At 42.6% G+C, this 18,673-nt stretch overlaps 1 protein-coding gene across 1 annotated transcript in view; it reads left to right on the top strand.

The window, feature by feature from the left end:
* SLC17A8 (solute carrier family 17 member 8) overlaps positions 1-17,979 on the top strand; it is a 33,385-nt gene extending 15,406 nt beyond the window's left edge. Inside the window, exons 5-13 of the mRNA XM_006084095.3 lie at positions 1,591-1,705; positions 3,621-3,708; positions 6,512-6,598; positions 6,908-7,047; positions 7,494-7,643; positions 9,117-9,249; positions 11,500-11,610; positions 15,493-15,620; positions 17,406-17,979. Coding sequence (XP_006084157.1) covers positions 1,591-1,705; positions 3,621-3,708; positions 6,512-6,598; positions 6,908-7,047; positions 7,494-7,643; positions 9,117-9,249; positions 11,500-11,610; positions 15,493-15,620; positions 17,406-17,750 — 1,297 coding nt within the window. The 3' untranslated portion in view covers positions 17,751-17,979. The remainder of the gene's footprint in view (positions 1-1,590; positions 1,706-3,620; positions 3,709-6,511; positions 6,599-6,907; positions 7,048-7,493; positions 7,644-9,116; positions 9,250-11,499; positions 11,611-15,492; positions 15,621-17,405) is intronic.
* Positions 17,980-18,673: the final 694 nt, after the last annotated feature.

Genomic DNA, 18,673 nt, shown 5'->3' with positions numbered 1-18,673 from the left:
TTTTGGTTTTTAAAACTTGTTTTGGCTACATTTGTGTGTATGAATATGTATTAGGTTGCAGTAGAAAATATATTTTGTTTTATGGGCCAAGGTAAAAACAAGTTTGAAAGTCACTATCATAGAATCTAAATATATATAAGCAAGACTGTATTTACTTATATTCTTGTCTAATTTGTGTCCCTTTTTATTGTCACTTACCTATTATACTCTTTTTAAAAAGTGATAAAATATTGGCTCCTATGACCCCTGGGGTTACTGCTCATATTTCTGCCCTAAAATAAATCATACATAATTTCCCAGCCTATAAAATGGGCTGAAGTATCATTAACAGGTGTGAGAAAGGAAGAAATTGCTGTCTGCTTTCTTCCACGCTGGTCAAGGCAGGGAGGAGAAGGCAAGTGGCACAGGGCAGAGAGTCGGGGGCTGAGACAGGTACACAGCCTGTCTTGTGCTTGGCTGGTCCCACGTCACGGCATGCTTCTCAGATCGTCTCTATCCCCTCCTGGTAACGTGAGAGCAGAATTGTGCAGCAGGAGACACCACCCAAATGTGCACAAGTCACCAGCTATTGGTCAGAATGGGTCCGCTGTGTGGAACCAAGCAGAGTGGTGGGTCTCCAGCAAGCCCACCACATGCGGGTCAGTCTCCAGCATCAGGACCTCATCCAGGCAGGACATCCTTGTATTGCTAAACACATGCCCCTGATTGGTCTGGGGATTGGAGCTTGGGAATCAAAGCAGCCCAGTGCTGGGGTTCTTGTTCCAGCATCTAGAAGGGCTCAGCAATCTGGAGAAAGCTGTGCGTAGATTAAATAGGAGTCCAGAGACGAAGCATACTTTTGAAAGGCATTTGGGGGTCAGAGGAGCCTAGTTTAAAGGAAACTAAGATCTAAGACAGTGATGGCGAATGTATGACACGCGTGTCAGAGGTGACACTCATTTTTTTGGTTGATTTTTCTTTGTTAAATGGCATTTAAATATATAAAATAAATATCAAAAATATAAATCTTTGTTTTACTATGGTTGCAAATATCAAAAAATTTCTATATGTGACACGGCACCAGAGTTAAGTTAGGGTTTTTCAAAATGCTGACACGCCGAGCTCAAAAGGTTCGCCATCACTGATCTAAGATCTCCTCGTCTCAGGACCCCATGCTTTTTATTAACACAAATTGTCCTGAGGGGAGGCAGAGATATACACTTCAAAGGGTCAGGGTTTCATACAGAGTCCATTGTCAGAATGGAAGAATTAGCCTACGGCTGTTCAGGTATTTGGCCAGTAGGAGGCAATAACATGTAGATTAAGATGCCCTGTGCTGTCCGGCAGCCAACCATCAATTTAATGTATCCTGTTCAGGTTTGGGGAAATGCCATCAGCCATTCCCAGATTCAACCCTGCTGTCATGCTGGAATTGACTTCCGGCAGCCCAGCAGTCTAGTTTGGGACACACTAGACTGTAACACATTTATTTTTCTTTCTGTTAATTCCCAAAGTGGTCCTCCATGAACTGATTTTTCGTTTCTGATGTTTAACTGCAGTGCCACATCCGTGCGCAGGCCTGCCCACTAACACAGTTTTTTGGTCCCTCAGGGTCTTTGGAGCCGCCATCTTCCTAACGTCGACCTTGAACATGTTCATTCCTTCTGCAGCCAGAGTGCATTACGGCTGCGTCATGTGTGTCAGGATTTTGCAAGGTCTGGTGGAGGTAGGAGATTCTTCCTCTCACAGTTTTCAATGTTTTGCTGGAGACAACATGGTCCTTTAGGAAAATCAGCTTCTGAAGGAAACTCCCTCTACTCAGTTTTCCTATCTTCCGCCTTGTTTTGCTGTCTCAACTCACTGACTATGACTACCATTATGAACACTTTCATTTAAACACAATAAACGACCATTTCATAGAGTGTGGAATTTTAGATGAGAAAGGAACGATCCTGGAGATAACCTGATCCAACCCTTTTTGTTTAATAAATGATGAAACTGAAGCCCTAAACATAGCAAGGGCTCTTCCCACTGATGCAATTTAAATGGATTTATTAATAAATCTGTAAAGTTTTAAGAGTGTATTTTACAAAGAGATTTAACTCGATGAAGGAAGTAGCATGATATAGCCAGAGGACTTGGCCAACTCCTCAACTCTGCCATAATAGTGCAAAGGTAGCTGGAGCCAATGTTAACAAGTGTTCCAAAAAACATAAAAACAAAGTACCTCATCATAACAATTCTCTTTAAAAAAATTTTTTAATTCTTTATTGTTTAACGTATTACATAAGTCTCCTTTTTCCCCCATTGACCTCTCCCCAGCCACCTCCCCCAGCACATCCCTACCCCCTCTGTGTCCATTGATTATGCTCATATGCATGCATACAAGTCCTTTGGTTGATCTCTTACCCCCCCCCCCCCCACACCTTCCCTCATAGGTTGGACAGTCCATAACAATTCTTTGAAATCAGGAGTATGAAGTGCTAGTTACTTATTTTCTGAGGTGTATTAGAATATATATATATATGCCACAATTATATTTAAAAATGTAGGTTGTTGTAGCACTAGCTCCACTAGTCCCAACTCTAGTCTTACTAGAAGGATATATACCACATTTCCAAAAATACTGGTTTGATGGGAAGAACATAATATTGCAGCCATGAAGACTAGAGTCTACTTACATAATGGCTCTGAGCCTCAGATTCTGTAACTTAAAATGAGAGGATGCACCAGGTGATTACGGAAGTCCTTTTCTTCTTTCTTTCTTTCTTTCTTTCTTTCTTTCTTTCTTTCTTTCTTTCTTTCTTTCTTCCTTCCTTCCTTCCTTCCTTCCTTCCTTCCTTCCTTTCTTTCTTTCTTTCTTTCTTTCTTTCTTTCTTTCTTTCTTTCTTTCTTTCTTTCTTTCTTTCTTTCAAGATTTGAGAGTAATCAAACATCATAGGTGGTAGTTAAAGCCATGGAAAAGTAGTTTTTTTTTTAAGGAGACCTTTTAAAAAATTGATTTGAGAGATAGAGAGAGACATTGATTTGTTGTTCCACTTATTTAGGCATTCGTTGGCTCTTTCTTGTATGTGCCCTGATGGGGATCAAATCTTCAATCTTGGCATATTGGGGATGATGCTCTAACCAACTGAGCTACCTGTCCAGGGCTCAGAAGTCCTTTTCTTCCTTCCTTCCTTCCTTCCTTCCTTCCTTTCTTTCTTTCTTTCTTTCTTTCTTTCTTTCTTTCTTTCTTTCTTTCTTTCTTTCTTTCTTTCCTTCCTTCCTTCCTTCCTTCCTTCCTTCCTTCCTTCCTCTCTCTCTCTCTTTTCTTTCCTTCTTTCTTTCTTTCTTTCTTTCTTTCTTTCTTTCTTTCTTTCTTTCTTTCTTTCTTTCTTTCTTTCTTTCTGGCAAGTCCCTTTCTATAGTGATATTCTGTATAATATGAAATATAAAGACCTCCTCCCCCATTCTCCACCGTGCTTACCTTTGAATTGGTATTCAGATCTGTGCTGTCAGTCAAAATAGCTGACACATGCTATTTCATGTCTATGAATTGGGCTTTTATATTGTAGCCATTATTAAAGAATCAGGATCCATATTTTAAAGACAAACAGAAACTGGAGTCAAATCAAATAATCTATTTTCAACCATTTTGGCAGGGTGTGACCTACCCAGCCTGCCACGGGATGTGGAGTAAGTGGGCGCCACCTTTGGAGAGAAGCCGACTGGCCACGACCTCTTTTTGTGGTAAGTGTGTTAGGATCATAAGTTCCTTTTAGGTATCAATCAACACAGTTGTGAAATATATTAAAAAATATTTTTTTTTTAGCCGGGGAGGGCTCAGGAAGACAAAAATGCCTTAGGTGGCAAAAGTCACAATGGGGCCTAGGCAGAATTAGGATCAGAATTTTTCAAGCTAACGTGCCTTTCCTAAGAGAAGCTAACCTGTGCGTATGCTAAAGGAGAAATAAAGCTTCCTCTTTATTTCTGTGAATATTTGTATTTCTCCCTCGTTCTTCCTCTTTATCTCCTTCAATCATCATCATCATCATCATCATCCCTGGCAGTCAGTGTGACATACTCACCAATGGGCCCATTTTGTGCCCAGTTTGGAACTGCAGGCACCACTGAGATGTCCTGTCATCTTTAGCTTCTCTTGTCTTCAGAAACCACTTCTGTCCTCTTGTTTGCCGTCCAAGATCATTTCTACCCACACTGCTGACCTTATACTAACTCATGTAGAATATACTGCCCCAGCCAATCTTGTGAATTGTCAGGTCCTGGACCTAATTTTCCTTGCATGGTTTACTTGTGAGGCTTTGCATTTTGATTTGCCAGCAAAACAAGTATGACTAGTGCCACTCCTCATGCTTAGTGTCTTTCAGAAGAGGTTTGACTCTCACAGGAAGGTAGGTGATCAAAGTCACAGGCTTTATTACCTTTCCAGCTAAGGTGTGGCCTTGGTTTCGAAGAACGGCCAAGGCAAAATGCCATTAGGAGGAGACCCAGGCTTGGGGTCTAAAAGGTGCTTATACTTAAAAAATATTGGAGTTAGAAGGGACTTTAGAAAACATCTAATTGCAGCCATTGTTAGAGAGGAAACAAAGGGTGAGGGAGGAAAAAAATATAAACTTTTACAACTAGTGAGGACAGAACTGGGGACCCTCCCACCCCAATGCAGCCATTCCCCACTCTCCACGCCATTCAGCAAGCATTCGAGGGCTCCTCTGTCCTCTGTGGTGAGCGCACCGATGGGTGGAGGCATAGCCAGCTCCCCTGCAATAAGGGTAAAGTGCCTATTGGGTGTGCTAGGGGCTGTGGGTCAGTGTGATAGGAGCTTACATGCAGCCATGTCCGGAAGGATGAGGAAGAGTTTGTGTAGTAGACAGGGAAGAAGGACAGCTTCAAGTTATAAAATTCCCTGGATGAAATAATGCTTCTTACTATGAGGAATTACAGGGCATTTCTAAGTGGGGGAGGCAGGCCTGGATTATTAAGTAGCTCAGGGTAAAGGCTTTGGATTCCGACAGACCTGGCTTGCTGTCACTGACACCTGTGCAACCTCACGCAACCTACCTCCCTCCTCCAGCCTTAGTTTCCTTCTTGTAAAATGGGGGTGATATTGGTACCACCTTTGTCGGGTTGAAAAGAGGGTTAAGTAAAATCACGGGTTCAGAATACCGAGCATCTCGCTGGGCACACAGACAGCACCCAATGCATCTTAGTTGCTGGTCATCCCCTGACCCTCCCTGTCCGGGCATTTCTCTGCATCAGCTAAACAGGAGCCTCCACCCCCACCCCCAGGGTATTGGGTCTTCTCCACACACACACAGCGGAGTCGGGTGCAGCTCTTTCTGGGATGCCCAGGAATGCTTGCCTTATTGCTTTGAGGAAGTCCGAGGCAAAAGAAAAAAGTGTGCCATCATTCTGTATGTGACAGAGCAGTTTTAGTTGGCGTTTATGCATCACTAACTATGACTTACCAAACATCTCTACGTACATGGTTCATTTTCTCCCCAAGTCAGCCGCGTGATGTAGAGATTTCTCCCATCTTCTGTCTGAGGAAAATGGTTCAGAGGGATGGAGAGACCTCCTCAGTGCCATGATGTCCAGATCTGGGATTCGGGGTTGGGCCTTTCACAACCAGCCTGGCCCAGCTTAGAAAGATGGGATTTCACCTCCTCCTCCTAAACCCCCATCGCCTGAAGGTCTTCCTCAGCATTGCCCTCTGGGATACAGAATTGCCTTTCGCTGCTCACTTTTTCTGAAGCAAGATATTTTTTCGTTCACGACCCAGAGGGAATTTCAGATAGCTATTTCTTTTATTCAGTTAGTATTTATTGGGAGTTTGCAGGGCTCATGTTTCTCCAGCAGATGTTAGGGAGCTGCCGGAGATAGCGGAGGCCAGGGCACTGCCTCTGCCCTCATTATCTTGTCTAGACAAGATAAACATCCACACACAGGTAAGTATTTACCAGGTGAAGGATTTACAGAGTAAGAAATAAACCTAAAAATTGACTCATCCAGGAGGTGGGTGGAGACAGCATCCATGCCGGTCATCCTGCCATTAAACTGTTCCCTGATTAAAAAAAAATTAAGACTCTAAAAAAATCATGATCCTTGAATAGTTTGCAGTTCCTTATTTAAAGACCTTTGATAATCCTTCTCAACTGTGAGCTCTGGAAGGCAGATCCATGTTTCTTCGCTTGCTTTCTTCAGCACCCAATATTATGCCTGGTTGAATTTTTCTTAAGTTCCCTCAGATTTTTTCTCATCTTTTTATTCCACCCTGTCATCAGTTTCACATTGCTGTGCCTGAGCAATCTTTATCTAATTTCTCCATGGTACCTGGGTGAAGTTCAAGGGCATCCTTGTGGCCTTTCTCTCCTGGGAGCCCTGGGCTCAGGCACACTGGGAGTTGCCTGTCCCTCTGCACAAAGGCCTTCTGACTCCTGCTCAGTTTGGTTCATCCTCAACCACATGAACTCCAAATGGGTTGAGAGGGCTTGCATGAGATCGCTAAGTATCCCTCCATCTTTCCTTGTTCTAGGTTCCTATGCGGGGGCAGTGATCGCCATGCCCCTGGCGGGGGTGTTGGTACAGTACATTGGCTGGGCCTCCGTCTTTTATATTTATGGTGAGTGATTTGACTTCATGAGTTCCCATGGGTGACTCATAGAGATGGTATTTTACTGTGTAATGGGATAGACTGAGAGTTTACGATATGATATCAAGGAATACTTGGCTACCTAGGATTCATTTAACATTTATAGTAAACCTGAGTTTCTTTCTTCAAATACCAGTGAATAACAACAAAATACTTTCTCCTAGCTGAACATAATATTGTTTGGGAATATTTTGAAAATGGGAAAATTTAGAGATGGAAGAGAATGTGACCATATCATCAAACCTTTGGTTTTTTAACTGTTTTAACCTTTTGTTTTAGGTATGTTTGGCATTATTTGGTACATGTTTTGGCTGTTGCAGGCCTATGAGTGCCCGGCAGCTCACCCAACAATATCCCAGGAGGAGAGAACCTACATAGAGACAAGTATTGGAGAAGGAGCCAACGTGGTTAGCCTAAGTGTAAGTCTCGATGGATAGATGAAGACTTGCCTCTCTCTTCTCTATGAGTATTTCTCTTAGTGATTGTGTTGTCCTTTTAAGAAAAATAACATGTCAACTGATGGTTGCTCGGTGGTGGGGGGTGGGAGTTTGAGGGACTGGATGGAAAAGATGAAGGGATTAAAAAGTACAAATTGGTAGTTACAAAATAGTCATGGGGATGTAAAATACAGCATAGAAAATATAGTCAATAATATTGTAATAATTAGGTATGGTGCTGGTTGGGGACTAGACTTATTAGGGGAGCACTTTGCAAATTATATAAATGTCTAACTCCTACGCTGTATCCATGAAACTAATATAATATAATATTGAATATCAGCTTTAATTGATAGATAAAAGAAGAAAAGTGACATGTCAATATATTTCCCTAAATATAAAAATCTCATGGTATTTTTACTCTCTAGAAATTTAATACACCATGGAAAAAATTTTTCACATCATTGCCGGTTTATGCAATCATTGTGGCAAATTTTTGCAGAAGCTGGACCTTTTATTTGCTGTTAATAAGTCAGCCTGCTTATTTTGAAGAGGTCTTTGGATTTGCAATAAGTAAGGTAAACACATAGATGCTTCAAATGTTCTCGAACTTTAAATCTCTTGCTTCTACTAAGAAAATCTTTGCATGGTAAAGTAATTAAATTGCTTATCATCATTTATAACAGTTGTATAATACCTAATGCCCTGGAAGTCAGACAAGTCATACATTCTGTGCATAGTATACATAGTTATTTAATTTCTTCATAGCAAGGATCAGAGCTGTGACAAGCTGCTTTTAAAGCTTTTTTGCAGACCATTCCTATCTCCATTATGGTGGTTATGATAATAATGACCAAGGCCTTGTTTACAAGCTGTTTTAAATGTTTCCCAGTCATTAGGTTGCCTGTATTTCATGGAGGAAGGGTATGAATGGTGAAACTTAAACCATCATCATAAAAGAATTGTTATAATACTAGTATATGGTGATGGGAGAACATTTGACTGTGCAATATACAGATTTTGTAATATAGAAATCTACACCTGAAAACTATCTATACTAATAAAAGGGGAATATGCTAGTTAGGGCGGATGTCTTCCGGACAACCTTCCAGATGTCCTTTGGACAAAGCTGCAGTGGCTGTTAGAGCTGAGGCTCAGGCAGCCATGGGCGGCTGTGAACGGCCCAGGCTCAGGCTTGCAATGGCAGCAGCAGCGGGGTAATGGGGGCGGCACCTTCCCCTAACCTGCCAGGTTGCCTCCTGCAGAGGGAGGCAGAGGTGGTTAGGGGTGATCAGGCCTGCAGGGGGGCAAGGTAGGAGTGATCAGGCTGGCAGGGGAGCAAGTTAGGGTTGATCAGGCCAGCAGGGGGGCAAGGTAGGGTCAATCAGGCTGGCAGGGGGGCAAGTTAGGGGCGATCAGCTGCAGGGGGCAGTTAGGGGGCGATCAGGCCGGCAGCAGGCAGGTGAGTGGTTAGGGAGCCAGTGGTCCGGATTGCGAGAGGAAGTCCAACTGCCGGTTTAGGCGCCCCCCCTCCCCATGCACAAATTTCATGCACCGGGCCTCTAGTTTGATCATATTAACCAAAGTCACCCCAATAAATCTAATAAAAAGGGAAAGAAAGGAATTAAGCCCCCTTCCTACAAGGGAAGAACAGCAGCCTAGTAGGGATAGATGTCTGTGTAGCTCCAGGTACTGTCTGAGGTGACCAGGGAAGAGCTAAGTAGGTGCCATCATGAACATTCACTCTGTGCCAAGTGTTTAACTACCATGTACCAGGCCTTATGCTGGGTGGTGGGGTCTCTATGATGTATCAGTCACTTCTGCTCTTAGGAGCTTCCAATCTGCTAGAGGAGACAATTAGGCCTACTCTTATCATCATTCACTCATTCATTGTTTATTTATTACAGAATTCAGGCCTACCTGGGTCCCATTTAAGCAGATGATTAAATTTAGTGGTGATGGTGGTAGGCAGGGTAGCTGGTGGGAACAGGGAATCAGTACATCTGGAGAAAGCAGCTAAAAATAGCTCATTGGTTTTCTTTTCCATCCAGGTGGGGCTCTTGTCGGCACTCCCACACATGGTTATGACCATCATTGTGCCTGTTGGAGGACAACTGGCAGATTATTTAAGAAGCAGACAAATTTTGACCACAACTGCTGTCAGAAAAATCATGAACTGCGGAGGTACTATGGATTTCATATGCGGTTTAAGCAGCTTTTCTAGAAAGAGATGAAATTGAACTGCAGAGTATATCTTGGAGGTTATGTCTAATCACTGGAAAGGATGTTAAAAGCCCCTAAGTCCATCCCCCAGCAGGTACTGTACTATATATACAGTACCTTTCCTGGAAAATATCACAGTTTAGTTGAGGAGGCAGAAACACAGATGAAAACTCATACCAGGCAATGTTGAAAAGTTCTATGAGTAAGAAGAAGGAGGTGTTAGCTTCACTGGGGGGTGAAGGCAGGGTTGTCAGGAAAGCTTTCTAGAGGAAGTAATATTTGAACTGGACTTTAAAGGATACCATTTCTCCAGAAAAAGAGAAATAAGTGGTGGGAGAAGAGTATCCCAGGTGAAGGAACAGTGGGTGAAAATACATATAGGCATAAACAGTGTTGTCTCTAGGAAATAGCAGGAAGCGCTGTGGGACTACAGCAGAGGGTGCTATATGGGCTCAATGGTGAGCTGGAAGGTGGCTAGCAGAGGATGAGACAGGAACATCAGGAGGGACTTACCAAATAACACTATACTATTACTGTGGACCCTTGACAACAGTTTTCAGCAAAGGGACAACTGGTTAGACCTGTGGTTTAGAAAGAGTGATGTGGAAAATGGAGCAGAGGAGGAAGGGATGGGAAGACCAGTAAAGAGTCTATTGAAGTTGTCCAGGTGATGGTGATGGGGCCCAGGCCTAGGACAGCAGCAGAGGAGGAGAGGGCGAGGTTGATTTTGACAGATATTTCTGAGACTGACCCCACAGATTCTTATGGAAACGCCGAGAAAGAGGGAGTTTTTGAGATTTCTGTGTTAGATTTTTGGTTACCATGTTTTGAGCCGTGCCCATGTGCCAGGGACTGTGCTCACTACCTTAAATTCCCAATTTCATTCAATCTTCCGGTGCCCTGTAAGGTTGTGTTATCAGCTCCCTTTTTTGGATAAGGAATCTGAGAGGTGAAGTCACTTGTCCAAGGTCACATAATGGGTGGTTTTGAGGTGAAATCTGAACCTAGCCCTGTCTGACTCTAAGTCTGGGTTCTAAACACAGGTGGATAGAAGATTAATTTAGAGCAGAAGAAAGAGTGATGGTTTGCTTTGTTGGTTTATGAGTAAGAAATAGGAGAACAGGACTTGACTTGGGGATGTTGGCTTTGAAGGACCCATGGACAGTCTTGTGGAGATGTCTGGAATAAGCAGTCTTGAGAATGATGTATCCTTGTCTCCCATTTCCTAGGGCATGTTTATACCGGAAATGGCACTTAAGTCACCATTCTTCTGTCTGCTGTTGGCTGTGTGTGTGTGTGTGTGTGTATTGCCAGAGGAGCATCTTCAGAATTTCCTAGTCCTTTTTTGCTGTGCTGGAGTCATTTATCCTGAATGACAAGCACAGAAAACACTTCTATCCCACTGTATTTTCGGTGCGAATATCACATGACTTTTGAGGCCCCAGAGTTTGGTGAACTGAAAGGGAAGACTTTCGCTTTATGCTTTTTGTTTCAGCTATTCTCTATAGAAGGTCACTTTTGGCAATAAATATTAAAGTGTGGTCATTTTATTTTTCTGTGAGAGGCCATAACATGTAAACAAAGGGGACTCACTCGCAGTATAAAGGAGAGTTTTAGTATTAGAATTTGCAGGGGCAACTACCCATGAAGCAACTGATGATAAACATCTCTCATCCCAGGGGCTTCATTGGAATCTGCTGGACCATTTAGTGTTCAAGGTGCACCAGGATAATGTCAGAAGGCTCACAGAACACCTGGGCAACAGTAGCATAGTTACCTGGGTAACAGAAGCATAGTCACCTGGGCAACAGAAGCATAGATAATGTCAGAAGGCTCAAAGAACACCTGGGCAACAGTAGCATAGTCACCTGGGTAACAGAAGCATAGTCACCTGGGCAACAGTAGCATAGTCACCTGGGTAACAGAAGCATAGTCACCTGGGCAACAGTAGCATAGTCACCTGGGTAACAGCATAGTCACCTGGGCAACAGTAGCATAGTCACCTGGGTAACAGCATAGTCACCTGGGCAACAGTAGCATAGTCATGTAGTCAAGAAACACCTGGGTAATATTTGTAAGCACTGTGTCAGAATGTATGTGCTAAACATTAGGTCCATGGAAATATTAATAGATTCTTATGTAATAAGTTCATGAACTTGGGCTGAGTGACATGACAATGACATTTCCCCCCCTTGGTTTTTCCATTCGCAGGTTTTGGCATGGAGGCAACCTTACTCCTGGTGGTTGGCTTTTCCCATACCAAAGGGGTGGCTATCTCCTTTCTGGTGCTGGCTGTGGGGTTTAGTGGCTTTGCTATTTCAGGTAAAGTGTCCTTTGGATGTCCAAATCTTTTCTATAGATCCAGCAAGTCTTAGGAGGAAGGAAGGAAAACTATAATGGGTCCTCTTCCTTGAGTAGGCAGGCCATTGCCATGGAGCAGGGCCTCTGGCTAGAGAATGTCACCTATTGGCAATGACTGTGAGATCACTGAGGACTGGGCTGAGGAGCCCTGTGCAGTTAGAATTGTCCCCAGTTTCTCCATCTTGGAAAAAGACACAAAGTGCAGGCGACCCCTGAGGCATGGGCGGAGGCCCAAGCACGTGCCCTGGTTGAAGTGGCACTTTCATACTCCCAAGCCAGGTCATGCTACCTACCAGAGGCTCTTGCCACCTTTTCAACCCTCACCTCCAACTAGAGAACTGCTAACATCAGCTCAGTTGACATCTAGTCCTGCAATCAGAGATTTTTAGATTGCAAAGCTTCTCTAGATTTGTCTACTCTGTGACCTTCATTTTCCAAACTAGGAAATGCAGGTGCAGAGAAGTGACTTTCGGAACAGGTTGGGACAGATAGTAAGAATAATGACGGTGACAGTGAGAGCTGACGGCGAGAGCTAACGGCGATCAAGTGCACTCTGTGTCAGACTATTCAAAGCCCTGTGTGTGCATCAATCCTTGTAATTCTCAGCTCCCTGGGGGGCTGTCAGCACCCCTGTTTATAGGAGCAGGATGCAGTCTACTGCGTGGGAGAGGTCCTAGTGCTGCCGTATCATGTCTTACAGACTTCAGAAGCTCCCATGCAAAACTGGGTGAAAAGTAAAATTCAATTGTTCTTGTGCCTTTAAAACATACCATAATACTAAAAGCCATCACTTACAGAGCACCTTACATAAATTGCTTGTGTCTTACAACATTGGGAAACAAACAGTAATATCACTGTTTTACTCATGAGGTACCTAAAGTCAGAAAAATTGGGTACTTTCCTGTGGTCACACAATCGGTGGCAAAGGAACTGAGGGCGGTTCTGCCTGGCACCAGGCCTGTGCTCTTCCCAGCATTCCAGGCGGCCGGGAGGATTAGAGTGGTAATGTCCCAGAACAGAAAAATATGGAACCTCTGGTTTAAACTACCCTAAAATAGGGGCTTGATTGTATCAAAATAAGTAGATCTGGTGAATAGTTAACTTAGGGGAAAACGTCTACTTTAAAAGTAGCTTGCAGCTAAGAACTTGGGTTTGGAGGTTTATAGACCTGGGTTTGAGACCTCTCTTTACTGCTTACTATTTATGAAAGAAAAAAATTGCTAAGTTATGAAATTCTCAAGCCTCAGTTTCTTCTATTAGAGATTGGAAAGATGTAATGGCAACCTCACAGGGCTGTTGAGAGATCGCAAGGAACTGAAATGCATTTACTCACACGTCCCATGAGCCAGGCGCTGTTCTTGGCATTGGTGATACTGCATTGGAAAAAAAAAATCAAAGAATCTATTCTCATAAAGTTTACATTCTAGTGAAAATAAAGCGTTAGAAGCCCTTAGCCTGGTATGAGAGGCATAACAAAATTAATATGTATTTACTATTATTGTTCAGTTATTATTCACGATGGCCCAGTCCTTCTCCCACTTCAATGTGCACACAACTCACCCTAGGATCTTGCAAAATGCAGGTTCTGATTCAGCATGTCCAGGGCGGGGCCTCAGATTCTGCATTTATAATAAGCTCCTCAGCAAAGCTGCTGCTCAGTGGTCCACACGCTGAGTAGCAAGGACAGAGCAATCCTTGTTTGACCTGACAGTGATACGATGGGAGGGACCGTGGCCATGGGGGCGACAGTTCCTCGGGATCTACTACCTGCCAACTTCATAAGGAGTTAATAGAGAGGCCAAGGAAGACCGGCACAATTTAGGAGCTGATTATAGATGAGAGAGTCAAGACTGACATTGAAAGATACAAAGGATGGGTGATGCCTGTTTTGAGAAATGTCCTATGTAGAGAAGACAGACTCTCCCAGCTTGGATGCCAACAAAAATATTTTTTATATGATACAAAAAAACACCACACACACAAAACTGAGTTTCTCAGTGATTCCCCGCCTCCTAAACACTAGGATTGTGCAGCTAGAAACCTAATATTTAATTGAACCTTATCTTTAACTGAACACAGATGCCTGGGCTTTGCATCGGAGTATAATGCTCGACAATCACATTAATTGCTTCTTATCTCTGGGTTCTTTTCTAATAAGTGTTTATCACATTGAAATCAACAGCAAGATTAATTAATTTTGCAGCTATTTCATATTTGAATTGTCTGCCACTTTGATCTGAAAGAGATGGCATGTTTATTACAACAAAAAAAGGTTTTCTCAAAAATTTTCCTGAATGGAAGTAGGAAAAAGCAACCAGCCAATGTGCCTGATTAGGACAAACAATCTTAGTTCCTTTTTTCAGGTTCTTTGCACAGAATAGAGAATTAAAAAGCAAAGCAATACCCAAAAATTAATAAATAGAAATTACAACCCCCTACTGTCATGTCATGGCTGAAATTGATAATTAATCAAATAATGATTTATTGAGTGCCTACTGTGTGCCAGACACTTTGCCAGTTCAGGTATTAAAATAGAAACAAGACAGATATGGATAACCAACAAAAAAAAACCCATATATGTGCTAGTTTCTACCTCTATGTGCCATGTAATGAACATACATTATTTAAGTGAATTCTTACAAAAATTGTATAAGAATTATTATGCCAGTTTATAGATGAAGAAGTGGAATTCAGAAAGTTTAAATCCTTTGTCCAGGTTTGCATCTCAATTAAGCTATCAGAGGCAGGCCTGTCTGACTCTAAAATGCACTGTTGGGCAATATTGGTAGAGTTGGTTCTTAGAGCCTGAAGCTGTCCCTTTTGCAGCCTGGCTCTTCCCCTGCCGCCACTCCTCCCCATTTCCACTCATTCTTTTCTCCTGATAAACAGGTGAATAGTGAGGTATTGGCAAGTTATTATTTTACCACTCCCTGCAGCAGCATCTTTTGATCAAAGAGAGGAGATGCCTAGCAACAACATCATAGCAGGAGGAGTACTGGTAATGGTAGTGGTAGTAGTGGTAGTTAGTGGTGGTTAGTGGTGGTAGTGCTGGTTAGTGGTAGTATTGGTAGTTGTGGTAGTGGTAGAAGTAGTTAATGGTGGTTAGTGGTGGCTTGTGGTAGTTAGCAGAGCTTAGCTATTTGCCATGGGATATTACATACATACTTCACCTGGGTCTCATATTACAGCATCTTTATGACTTAAGTAGTAATAATACCCCATATTAGAGATGAGGTAACAAAGGCCTAAAATGACTTAAATGTTAGAGATATGATTAAAATATAGATTTATGGACTCAAAATCAAGTATTATATGGAAGGTATTTGTAAATTACAGGGGATTCTGCCAATGTCTCTGCAATTTATTACTTAAAAAGTACCTTAGCCAGTATGCCATTTGGCCACTAAGGCAGACTTCCCTAGGGTGGCCTATTGGGAGTGAAGGGAGGGCTGGAAGGGAGGATGTTATGAGGCAGGGTTTGATTCTCATCACACCGAATGTGATTGTGTGATTGTTTACTCTGAATAAATGTGACCCAGGCTTTCTGCTTTTCAGTATTGAAAACACCATTATTTGGGAGTGCTGAACCTAAAAGGCACAAGTGCCTTAATTTTCTCTATGGAGAGTCCATGCAGACATTGCTAATCAATCACAGCACATTTTCCTCTAGATGCAGACACAGCCTGACAATCCTCAGCCCAGCCCTCTCTGTACAGGTACCCATTAGTCTTATGCTAAAAGAAACCGCATAGATTGATGAGAGTTGGGGGGAAACTAAGTAGTTTCCAAAATGTATTTGGGATTCTGGTCTTGACTCTGATTTTGAGGTTTGCTTCACTGTAGGTTTTAATGTCAACCACCTGGACATTGCCCCCCGTTACGCCAGCATTCTCATGGGCATCTCCAACGGAGTGGGAACCCTCTCTGGAATGGTCTGTCCACTCATTGTTGGTGCAATGACCAAGCACAAGGTAATGGCCTCCTTTTGGGCTGTGAGGATCAGAGGACTGAAATATTGCACAAACTTGTGATTTCAAAGCCCCACCCCAGCCTGTAAATGTTTGTCCTTGACCTTGGCTGAGTCATTTGAACTTATCTTATTTTTCATCTCTCTTTCTTCATCTCTTCATCTCCCCTCTTTATTTCTCCCTCAATCCCTTCCTTCCATTCTTCCTTCCCTCACCTCTCCTCCTCCTCCCCTTCCTCCTCCTTCTTCTTTAATTTATTGTTTATTGATGGCAACAGGACTGATTAATTTTGATTCCATGTTTCAATTTCTCAACTGACAAATAAAAGGTGTGTGTGTAGTGGGGACAAGTACCATAAAGACTGTTTAGAGACAGGAAGAAACTGAGGCAATCAACTCAGGATGAATAAATTACTCAAGATTGTTTTATGATTCTAAGTAATTAAACTTTATAGCCCATTTCCATCTATTGCTTAACATGTTCCAGCATAAAAATAGTGCTGTTATATTTCCTTATGATACAGAAAATAAATAAGACATTAATGACGCGTCCTAAGAAGGGTATGGCATCGGTCAGTACTGAGCCTTTCTGCATTTAGACCAGGAAAGAGGATCCATGCAGAGTTCAGCCACAGGCCACATGGCTTCTTAATCTCTGTCACTGAAGAGGCTTCAGGATGCTGCTTTCTACAAATAAGAATTTTTGAAACTATGTTGTTTTTACCCTACTATTTTAAAAAAATAGTTCTTTATTGTTGAAAGTATTACATATGTCCCTCTTTTCCTCCTATTGACCCCTTCTAGCCCGCCCCAGGCCTTCGCCACCCTATTGTCTGTGTCCATGGGTTATGCATATATATTTTAACTTGGATTGCCTATTACAAATATAACTTCAGAAAGTCTTTCAGCTTCTTGGGGGAAAAAGCATGGGCAATTTTTTCATATTTATTATTTATTTTTAAATAGATTTTTATTGATTTCAGAGAGGAAGAGAGAGGTAGAGAGAGAGAAACATCAATGATGATAGAGAATCATTGATCTGCTGCCTCCTGCATGCCCTACACTGGGGATCAAGCCCACCACAACCCAGGTATGTGCTCTGACCGGGAATCAAATCGTGACTTTCTGGTCAACCCTCAACCACTGAGCCATGCTTCTGGGCAAAGTTTCTTATTTGTTGATAGAAAAGAAAGGTGGGATTTGGAGATTATTACAGTCAGAGAATACTCAGTTTCCCTCTCTGTTAGTGAGATGATAAGATTGATAACATGCCTACTAAATCTAGTCACTATCTTCCCTTAACTTTAAACACAAATACCCATTATTTTTGATACGGTATTTTACACAGAAAATGTAATTATAAATAAGCTATTGACAGTGAAGACTGAGTATTTTCATGGCTCAAATGGAAATTTTTTTTGAGACCTCTGATTTGAGACCTCTGATATTTGAGACCTCTGATATTAAAAATGGTGGGTTCCGAAAGCAAGTTTCATTTAACCTACTAGCTGAGTGAAAACCTGTTTTGTATATTCAGAGAGCTGTATTTTACATGATGCTTATTTTGTAAAGTATTTTTATAAATTAAAAAAATGCATATTCATTGTAGTCGTAACTTTCATTTCTCAAACACTCAAACTCTGTTTGGATCCCGGGCATGCTTCTGACGTCTTCCCAGGAGCACAACATTGCCTTTGGGGTGACTGGAACTTTTGTCCAGAGCATTCTGTTCCTCTCTCTCTCTCTCTTTTTCTTGTTAAAATAATGATTAGTACTGTTTCCTGTTTAGACCCGCGAGGAATGGCAGAATGTGTTCCTCATCGCTGCCCTGGTGCACTACAGTGGCGTGATCTTCTATGGGGTCTTTGCTTCGGGAGAGAAACAGGAGTGGGCCGACCCTGAGAACCTCTCCGAGGAGAAGTGTGGAATCATCGACCAAGATGAATTAGCCGAGGAGATAGAACTCAACCATGAGAGTCTTGCAAGTCCCAGAAAGAAGATGTCGTATGGAGCCACCACCCAGAATTGTGAAATCCAGAGGAAGGAATGGAGAGGGCAGGGGGGAGTGACCCTTGATGAGGGAGAGCTGACATCGTACCAGAATGAAGAGGGAAGCTTCTCCGATACAGCCTAATGTCTGAGGGGCACTTCTGTCTTCCCCTCACCTTAGAACCAGAAAGTATCCATACCTATTGCCTTCCCCGTAGCCCAGCTTGCCAGGGGGTTAAATATGGGGACCCTGGAGGTGGGGGAGGGGGAGAGAAGATTTAATCAGCAATAGAGAAAAGAGATATTATCTTGCAATGACATTTATGGGTATGGAATTTACGCTAAGTTGACAAAATAGGTATATTTATATATATAATGTTGTTGTTTTTTAAAAAGAAAATGGGCCCTTGCTGGTTTGGCTCCGTGGATAGAGCATCAACCTGAGGACTGAAGGGTCCCGGGTTGGATTCCGGTCAAGGGCACATGCCCAGGTTGCAGGCTCCATCCCCAATAGGGGGCACGCAGGAGGCAGCTGATCAATGATTCTCTCATCATTGATGTTTCTCTCTCTCTCCCTCTTCCTTACCCTCTGAAATAATAAATTTTAAAAAGAAAAAAAAAGAAAATGGGAGGAAATGGGGATATTTGGCTTGGAGGAGAGAAAACAGTAGCTGCCACTGCATCTCTGAGAGCAGCCATGCAGAGGAGGTTTCCTAACCCTAAGAAAGGCTGTGCTCAGGGAGGCCCTGTGTTGTGCCAGATGCTTTAGAACATCCTCATTGAATCTGCACACCCACAATGACATACAGTTCTTATCCCCATTTTACAACTAAGGAAGCTGGAGATTGGCCCAAAGCCATTCTGCCAGGGCCAGTGCTGAGGTTGGTGGGGTCCAAAATAGGTATTAGTTTTTGGGAAGAGGGTTTCACCTTAGCGTAGGAAAGATAGTTTTAATAATGAAAACAATGCAGTGGGCTGTCTTGTGCATAACTTCGTCTTTTGGCTGGTGCAGGGGATGGGAAGCATTTGGGTTAATGTGGCAGAGCATTCACATGTTGGATGAAGGGC

This window comes from Myotis lucifugus, unplaced genomic scaffold (genome assembly GCF_000147115.1).
Source record: "Myotis lucifugus unplaced genomic scaffold, Myoluc2.0 scaffold_10, whole genome shotgun sequence".
Taxonomy (NCBI): domain Eukaryota; kingdom Metazoa; phylum Chordata; class Mammalia; order Chiroptera; family Vespertilionidae; genus Myotis; species Myotis lucifugus.
The sequence above is the reverse complement of the archived record's forward strand: the minus strand, read 5'-3'. Positions and strand labels throughout refer to the sequence as shown.